This window comes from Pseudopipra pipra, chromosome 2, assembly GCF_036250125.1.
Source record: "Pseudopipra pipra isolate bDixPip1 chromosome 2, bDixPip1.hap1, whole genome shotgun sequence".
NCBI classification, from domain to species: Eukaryota; Metazoa; Chordata; class Aves; order Passeriformes; family Pipridae; genus Pseudopipra; species Pseudopipra pipra.
Window position 1 is genome coordinate 118,205,707 of NC_087550.1, and position 9,307 is coordinate 118,215,013.

The 9,307-nt window shown below is 54.0% G+C and overlaps 1 protein-coding gene across 1 annotated transcript; it reads left to right on the top strand.

The window, feature by feature from the left end:
* The first annotated feature begins 329 nt into the window (after positions 1-329).
* KCNE1 (potassium voltage-gated channel subfamily E regulatory subunit 1) lies at positions 330-8,171 on the top strand. The gene is made up of 2 exons (XM_064647134.1): positions 330-511; positions 5,286-8,171. The coding sequence occupies exon 2, from the start codon at positions 5,333-5,335 to the stop codon at positions 5,711-5,713; it is 381 nt and encodes a 126-aa protein (XP_064503204.1). The 5' UTR covers positions 330-511; positions 5,286-5,332; the 3' UTR covers positions 5,714-8,171.
* Positions 8,172-9,307: the final 1,136 nt, after the last annotated feature.

The window sequence follows — 9,307 nt, forward strand, 5'->3', positions numbered from 1 at the left end:
CTGCCAGAGCTCCAGGAGGGTTTGGACAACGCTCTGAGGGACAGGGGGGAGTGTTGGGGTGTCCTGGGCAGGGCAGGGCTTGGACTGGGTGATCCTTGGGGGTCCTTCCAGCTCAGGATATTCTGTGATTCTGTGGTAACTCTCCTGCCTGGCAGAGCCCGTGGCACCCCCCTGTGCCACCCTGTGCCCCCCCAGCACCTCCCCCTGCAGCCGGACACGGGAGCTGCCGCTCCTGCCCTGCCCCATCCCAGGGATTTCCAGGTGTTTCCCTGTTTGCCTCTTACCTTTTGCACCGAGCCGGGAGCCGGGGCACGGTGACAGCCGGGCACAGTGACAGCCGGGCACAGTGACAGACAGGGCACAGTGACACCCCGGGCACAGTGACAGCCGGGCACAGTGACAGCCGGGCTGCTGGCCCTGCAGGAGCCCCGAGCCAGCCCCGGGGGGGGTTCCAGGCTGGCATCTCCCTGCTCCTCCTCGCCGGGAATCGCCGGAGCCCCGCGCCCGCCAGGTCTGTGCCGACCCCGGGAACGGGAGCAGGGGGTGGTGGAGAACCGGGAAGCTCCAGGAGCCCGGGAGCTGCCGGGCAGCGGAGCCGAACTGATGGAAAAGAGGGAGCCGGGGCTCTGCCCGCCAGGGTTTGTTTGCTGTTCCAGCAGTGCCAGGGTTTTCCTGCTCCTTCGGGCTGGATGTGAACCCGAGGCAGCTGCATCCACGGGGATAAACTCGGGTGGGTGGTTTTTTGGGAGAGTTTCTGGGCTTTCTTGGAGATGGTGCTGGGCAGAGTTAAGAGCTGGACTTGATGATCCTCGTGGATCCCTCCCAGCTCAGCACATCCTGGGATTCTGGGATTCTTCTTCAAAATAATGTGATCCCTACCCAGCGTGTCAGAGAACTGCTTTAACGTTTTGTGATCAGACAAAGCTGATATTTTGGAGGAGAATTAAGTGTCCCCTCTGCTTAAATGCTTCTTTTTGAGGCCACACAAGGATCTGAAGTGTTGCCCAGGCCCTGGATGACCCTGGGACAGGCAGGGAGAGATTACGGATTTTCCAGAGACAGGTGGGGCTGCAGGAGGTGCTTCCACTCGGTGTAGAACTCCAGCTCTGTGTCCATATGGCACTGCTTCCCCCTGGGATGTGCTGCTGGCCCATCCCAGACAGGAGTAGCGTCCTGGATGCTGCACTGTTGCAAAATTTCCCGGAGGAAATGGGTCTGTCTTGTGCAATCCTCCAGAACGTTGTCTGACCTCCTCATCCCTGCAGGGAAACGAGCCAGGGAGGTCAGTGGATCCTTTAGGGTGGTGGAGAAGCTTGTTGCTGGCAGAAAATGTCGGGAATAGGGGATGTGCTGGGCTGGCTTTTGCTCCGAGCGTGGCTCAGGCTTTTTGTGGGTCATGGGAGCATGAGAAGTTTCTAGGGAGCTGTGTTTTCCAAAGGTGAGTGTTCCTCTTGTCCCCCTCACTTTCTGGTGCTGGGTTCCTGATGTTTCTGGCAGCAATTGGAGGGAGAGAGAAAGTGTTGGAAATGTTTGCTCATTAGCAGCAATTAGAATAAGTGTCCTTTGATTTGGGAGAGGTGAGAGGATTGTGTCCAGAGGACGAGGATCTGTCATTTAACACCCACCCCTGTTACAGGAGAAATAGAGCAGTTCCACCTCCAAAGGGAAGAGAAATACAGCCAAAGAATCAGGATCATGGAATTATAGCTGGAAGGGTTGGCTTGGAAGGACTTTAAAGCCCATCCAGCTCCAGCCCCTGCCACGGGCAGGGACACCTTCCACTAGCCCAGGTTGCTCCAAGCCCCGTCCCGTTCCAGCTCCAGTGGGAGCAGCCTCCAGGCTCAGGGAGCAGCTTTTTGGGCAGCCAGGCCCATCCTGCTCTGCCTGGGTTGGGAACCAGCCAGGACTGAGGCATTTCTGACATGTGAACTGCACACAGAGGTTACATTTGGTGCCAAAGCTCTGCAGCTGCATTTGGACTCAAAATGGCAATTTATGGCTCTCTTGGGATATTCCCCACGGCCTCAGCACCTGGACAGGCACCAGGGGCTTTCCAGAGGTCCAGACTGGTCTCTCTCCTGCCCCAGCCGGGCTCAGATCCCACAGCACACGGGAAGTGTCTCCTGGACTTGCCTTTGGCAGCTCTGACACTCCGGAGCTGTGAGGATCTGGATGTTGAAGAGATTCAGAGCAGGCCATGGAATTAGAGAATCCCAGCCTGGTTTGGGAGAAGGGACCTTAAAGATCACCCCATTCCAACCCCCTGCCATGGGCAGGGACACCTTCCACTGTCCCAGGTTGCTCCAAGCCCCTTCCAACCTGGCCATGAAGGGATATCGTGGATTCACCTTCACCTACTGAAAAAGGGCCTTGATATTGGGATATTGGGGAAAAATCCTTCCCTGGGAGGGTGGGGAGGGGCTGGGATAGAATTCCCAGAGAAGCTGTGGCTGCCCCTGGATCCCTGGAAGTGTCCAAGGCCAGGTTGGATAAACTTGGAGCCACCTGGGCTGGTGGAAGTTGTCTCTGTCCATGGCAGGGAGTGGCACTGGATGATCCTTAAAATCCCTTCCAACCCAAACCTCCTGCCATTCCATGATTTATGGTGTAGATCTGGCACCTGCCTTGACTGTAACAGGTGGATAAACAGCAATTCCTGTGGCCCAGGTTGCTGCCAACTGCAGGGAATTCCCACTGAATCCCTCGGGAAGAGCTGCTGGACTGTTCAGTTTTGCCCCAGGTCATTCTGGACAGGGACAGTCACTGCTCAGGGATCGCCCCTCCCAAGAGAGGGAGGAGGGGTGACCCCCCCAAAACCTCCTGTGGGATGGGGTGGGATCAGGTGGGATGAGGTGGGATGGGGTGGGATGAGGTGGATGGGGTGGGATGAGGTGGATGGGGTGGGATGAGGTGGGATGGAGTGGGATGGGGTGGGATGAGGTGGGATGAGGTGGGATGAGGTGGATGGGGTGGGATGAGGTGGGATGGAGTGGGATGGGGTGGGATGAGGTGGGATGAGGTGGATGGGGTGGGATGGAGTGGGATCAGGTGGCATCAGGTGGGATCAGGTGGATGGGGTGGGATGAGGTGGGATGGAGTGGGATGAGGTGGGATGGGGTGGGATGGGATGGGGTGGGATGAGGTGGGATGGAGTGGCATGAGGTGGGATGGGGTGGGATGGGATGGGGTGGGATGAGGTGAATGTGGTGGGATGGGGTGGGATGGGGTGGGATGGAGTGGGATGAGGTGGATGGGGTAGGATGGGGTGGGATACGTTGGGATGGGGTGGGATACGTTGGGATGGGGTGGGATGGAGTGGGATGAGGTGGGATGAGGTGGGATGGGGTGGGATGGGAGTCACCACCCCAGGTGAGGTCCTGGCTCAGCAGGATGCAACCTGGCTAAACCAGGATGCTGATTTGAGCTGGGCACAATCCCTCAGCAGCTGCCTGGGGAGAGGAGTGAGGAGCACAAAGCCCCTCTGGTTCTGGCCCCAAACCTGAGCTTTTGGGACAGTGAGATGGGAACCCATCATGGAGCAGCTCCCTGACACCTCTGGCTCTTCCCAGCCCTGGGCAGTCCCACTCCAAACCAGTCCCAGTGTGGATTCCACACTGGAGCTGCACAGCTGAAGGCTTTGGGCTCCTTGAGATTTTGGGAGGAGGTTTCCTGGGCGTCCCTCTCCTGGTTTTGCCACCTGATGTGGACATGGAGGTGGAGACCCCTCAGCTCCCACCAGCTTCCAGGAGAACCCTGGATTAGGGGATACCTCACAACCCAGAAACCTCCCAGATTATACAGTGAGCTGGGTGAGGACATCCAGCCTCAAAATGCCAATTCATCAGCACCTCAAGTGCCTCTGATAATTATTGATAATTGATATCAAATAATTGTATAATTATTTGGTAATTATCCCCTGCTGTTGACAATTGCTATGAGAAAACATTGCCTGTCTTTATGGTGAGAAAATATTGAGAATCCAGGGAAATTCTCCCTCATTTTGAAGTTCCTGCAGTGATTTGTCAGCAGGTCTATATTTTGCAGCATCTCGGGAGGAGGAACCTCAGAGAAAGGTTGAAACTCCTCCTTCCCTTCATTTCCCTTCCAAGGGATCTGCAAACAGCTGGGAAATGGGGATAGATTTTAACTCCTCAGTCACCCAGGGGCCAAGGGGAGCAGGTTGATGTCACCTGGGCTGGTGCCACTCGTGTCCCCTAGGGCTCTGTGGGGAGGAGAATGGGGCTTTATCCATGGAATTCCTCTGCTCTGGAGCCAGGCTGGGAGAGCTGGAGGTGCTCACCTGGAGAAGAGAAGGATCCAGAGAGATCTGAGAACCCTTCCAGGGCCTAAAGTGGCTCCAGGAGAGCTGGAGAGGGACTGGGGACAAGGGATGGAGGGACAGGACAAAGGGAATGGCTTCCCACTGCCAGAGGGCAGGGATAGATGGGATACTGGAAAACAGTTCTTCCCTGGGAGGGTGGGGAGGGGATGGGATAGAATTCCCAGAGAAGCTGTGGCTGCCCCTGGATCCCTGGAAGTGCCCAAGGCCAGGTTGGACAGGGCTTGGAGCACCCTGGGCTGGTGGAAGGTGTCCCTGCCCATGGCAGGGGGTGGGAATGGGATGATCTTTGAGGTCCCTTCCAACCCAAACCATTCCACGATTCCATGATTTTCTGTTCCCTGGCTGCTGAGGACCTGGGAATGCAGTGCTGACAGGATTCCTCTGACTAACTGAGTTACACAGAATGTATTACATGTAATACATAATGTATATAACGTGTGTAATATAATAACACCCTCTGGGATGTATATAATACACTCTGTATAATGTATTATATGTAATACATGATGTATATAACGTATGTAATGTATATCACCCTCTGGGATGTATATAATACACTCTGTATAATGTATTATATGTAATACATGATGTATATAACGTATGTAATGTAATAACACCCTCTGGGATGTATATAATACACTCTGTATAATGTATTATATGTAATACATAATGTATATAACATATGTAATGTAATAACACCCTCTGGGATGTATATAATACACTCTGTATAGTGTATTATATGTAATACATGATGTATAGAATGTATGTAATGTAATAACACCCTCTGGAACGTAAAGCAAAGCCCAGCTTGGGGGAAATGTTGGTTTCTCAGCTCGGGCTCTGCTCTTTTGGGATCTCCCCGTGCACTCTGTTCCTGGCTTGCTCCTCCCTCCCCCTGGGTGGGTTTCTCCCTGCCATCTCCCTGATTTTCACCCTTTTCCAGACAAACCCCCGGTGACGAAGAAGAGGGAAGGGCAGCAGGAGGACGAGATGCTGGCGCCGTCCAACGCCACGGCCCTGGAGCTGCTCCTCTCCAAGCTGCTCCAGGGCTACCTGGAGCGGGGCAACAGCTCTTCCCCCGCCCCGGTGAGGGCTGTGGGCAGCAGCCTGGAGATCCTCTACGTGCTGCTCATGCTGGGGCTCTTCGGCTTCTTCACCGTGGGGGTGCTGGTGACCAACCTGCGCTCGCGCGGCCCCGCCGGCGCCCCCGACCCCTTCGACACCTACATCGCCTCGGACCTGTGGGGCAGGAAGGACAGGGAGCTCCTCCAGGCCAAGGTGCTGGAGAGCTACAAGCTGTGCTGCGTCCTGGAGAACCGGCTGGCCCCGGAGCGGCCGGCGGCGCAGATCCCCGAGGAGAAGCGTTCCTGAGGATCGGGAGGGACGACGGGAGCGGGGACTCGGGAGGTTGTCCTGGTTAGAACAGCTGGGACCAGTTCATCACTGGATGGGTGTAACCCAAAACTGGGTATTCCATAGCCTTCCATGCCATTGCCCAGGAACTGTTGTCAATGGAACATTTACACCCTCTGCCCAGAGCACCCCTGACTCCTCAGGCTATAAACTGGGTGTTAAGAGGCCTGTGAGATAGGAGGGTGCTCCTGTCCTCATATTCTGTTTAATATCTTTATTGATGATTCTGTTTAATATCTTTATTGATGATCTGGATGAGGGGATTGAGTCCATCGTCAGCAAATTTGCAGATGACACCAAGCTGGGGGGGAGTGTTGATCAGCTGGAAGGCAGGAGGGCTCTGCAGAGGGACCTGGATGGGTTGGAGGGTTGGGCTGATTCCAAGGGGATGAGGTTCCACCAGGCCAAGGGCCGGGTCCGGACCTTTGGCCACAACAACCCCCGGCAGCTCCAGGCTGGGCCAGAGGGGCTGGAGAGCAGCCAGGAAGGAAGGGAGCTGGGAGTGGGGATGGACAGGGAGCTGAACAGGAGCCAGAGTGTGCCCAGGAGGACAAGAGGGCCAATGGATCCTGGCCTGGCTCAGGAACAGGGTGGCCAACAGGGCCAGGGAAGTGATTCTTGGCCTGGACTCAGCGCTGGTGAGGCCACCCCTGGAGTGCTGTGTCCAGTTCTGGGCCCTCAGCTCAGGAAGGACATGGAGGGGCTGGAGCAGGTGCAGAGATGGGCAACGAGGCTGGGGAAGGGACTGGAGCACAAGTGCTGTGAGGAGAGGCTGAGGGAGCTGGGGCTGTTCAGCCTGGAGAAGAGGAGGCTCAGGGGAGACCTCCTCACTCTCTGCAACTCCCTGACAGGAGGGGGGAGCCAGGGGGGGTTGGTCTCTTTTCCCAGGGAACCATCAGCAAGACAAGAGGGCTGGGTCTTCAGCTGTGCCAGGAGAGGGTTAGGTTGGATATCAGAAAGAATTTCTTTGCAGAGAGGGTGCTCAGCCATTGGAATGGGCTGCCCAGGGAGGGGGTGGATTCTCCATCCCTGGAGGTGTTTAAGGACAGACTGGATGTGGCATCAGTGCCATGGGCTGGGAACCACGGCGGGGTTGGATCAAGGGTTGGACTTGATCTTGGAGGTCCCTTCCAACCCAGCTGATTCTGTGATTCTCTGAATAATCAGGAGTGCTGGTGAAGCTGAGAGGTCTGTGGTGCCTGGGGAGGCAGAAGCTCCTTGGAATCGCTGTGAGGTCAAGGAGGGGACACACGGAGGGAATATCACGGACTCAGCAGCTTCACCTACTGGAAAACAGCCCTGAGCTGAAGGAAGGCAGGGTTAGGTGGGATATTAGGAAGAAATTCCATCCCTGGAAGCGTCCAAGGCCGGGTTGGAGCCACCTGGGATAGTGGAAGGTGTCCCTGCCCGTGGCAGGGGGTGGAAGGAGATGATCCTTCAAATCCCTCCCAACCCAAACCCGTCCCGTGGTTTTATGATTCCATAAAAAGGCAAAAGCTGGTGTTGCCAGTGGGAAATTAGAACTTAATTAGAACCAAATTGGACCCAAGCATGGCTTAGGGTTTTAATTAGTTTAGGGGTTTTTTTTTAGTTTCCAAGCATGTCTTAGACAACCATTTCCAAGTGAGACCAATTTCTTCCAAGGAAAAGCAGCTGAAATCTTCCATTTGTGCTTTTTATCCGGAATAATTCCATGACCTGCACAATGCTGTGGATTGCCTTTTTCTTTCGGAATCATCCACTTCTCTGGGATAAAATTTCAGGAAAAAAATGCATTTTTTGTTTCTGGCAACTATTTCTGTGGGAAAATAAAGACTTTGAGGGAATTTTGAAATAACTGTTGTAGATGTGGCCCTTGGGGACACAGGTTAGGGATGGGCTTGGCACTGCTGGGCTCAGGGTTGGACTTGGAGATCTTAGAGGGCTTTTCCAACCTAAATGATCCTAATTCACTGCAGGTTCCCCAGCCTGGGCTTGCTGGTTATTTTTGGTTCTCCTCATGGATGGGAGTTGATCCTGGGGGCAGGATCCGTGCCCAGAGGTTGAGCAGCCCAAGGGTGTGACATTTCCAGGGTTTCAATCCCAATTATTGCCCCGTGGTGGGGAAGGGAACTTCCACCCTGGGAAGAGCAATTCCCCCAAGTTCCTGGTGTTTAATCAGTGACATGAGTGATGTCTGTGCTTCACTCCGAGCTCCCAGGAGCAGCCCCCTGTCACCTCTGGCAGCATCCAACCCAAAATCCAGGCCAGGAAGGTTTTCAAGCCCTTGGCTTTCTTCTCCCTCCTTCCTGGGCTGTGGCTGCTGAGCTGAGGGGGGCACAGGCAGCCAAACTCAGCTTCCACCTCTCTCCATAAAGAGGAGGAACATCCCCCCTGGACACTGCAATACTCAGAATAACAACTTTACCAGCTTGAAGCCTGTTTGTTTTTTTGTTTGTTTGTTTGTGATGAAAGAAACCACAGCCTGTAATTTAAATTAATTAATTTAAATTTAAATTTAATAATTTTAAAATTATTAAAAATAATAATTTTTATCATTCCTGCTCTGCAGACACACATCCCATTTTGAGCTCCTGGAGAGGAAGGAGGAGTGGGAAAGGCCTGACTGTTGTGCAGATCAGCTGCTCCAAAGGCAGCAGTCTGGATGGGCAGCAGTGCCAGTGCCAGCACATCCCTTTTCCAGGCACTTCTGTAGCCCTGCACTTCCATTTCAGAAACATTCCAGCCCAGTTTGTCCTCCCAGAACTCTTCAAACCCTTCAGAATGCAAGCTTGGTTTCTTTTAAAGCTATTTATCCAGCTCCTACCATCAAGCTGAGGGCAAGATCCATGTTTTCAGCTTGGAAAATCTCCATCAGCTTCATTACCCAGGGCACTTTTTCCCCTGGAGGGACGTAAAGCCAAGCCCAGCTTGGGGGAAATGTTGGTTTCTCAGCTCTTTTGGGATCTCCCCGTGCACTCTGTTCATGGCTCCCTCATCCCTCCCCCCTGGGTGGGTTTCTCCCTGCAAAAACTTTGTTTGAACTCGCCTCAAAAGTGGCTTTTCATTAATTAAAACCTGTAGTTACATCAAACACTTTGAACAAGAAGTTCCTCCGAGGGCTCCCTCCTGCAGCTCTCCCTCCACCTCGGGTGTTTTCAGGTGTTTTGGGTCTAAGCCCTGGCTTCTCACTTTATTTCAGGACCTCCAGGGTGGTTATTTGTGACAATATCATGTCAGCCTTTCTTGATTCCCATATTTTAATTTTACCAGTCCTGCCTTTTGATTGATTTAAACGAGAGAGGAACCACCAGGACTCAACGTGGCTTTTCCTGGGTCACCCTTCGGGGGCAGATCTGGACTCCCACTGTGGTTTTCACATTACCTTGTAGTTCTTCTCTCCACCCCCTGCTTTTTTCACTCGTACAAAGCAATAAAATACGAATTCCAAACACACTTTGTGGCCTCAGCTGCTGGTTTTTCCTCCCAACCTGTTCCACGAGCTCGGGGGAAGGTGCAGCTCCCACCCACGGGCACCCACTCACCCGTCCCCTCTACACCCTATTAACCAGG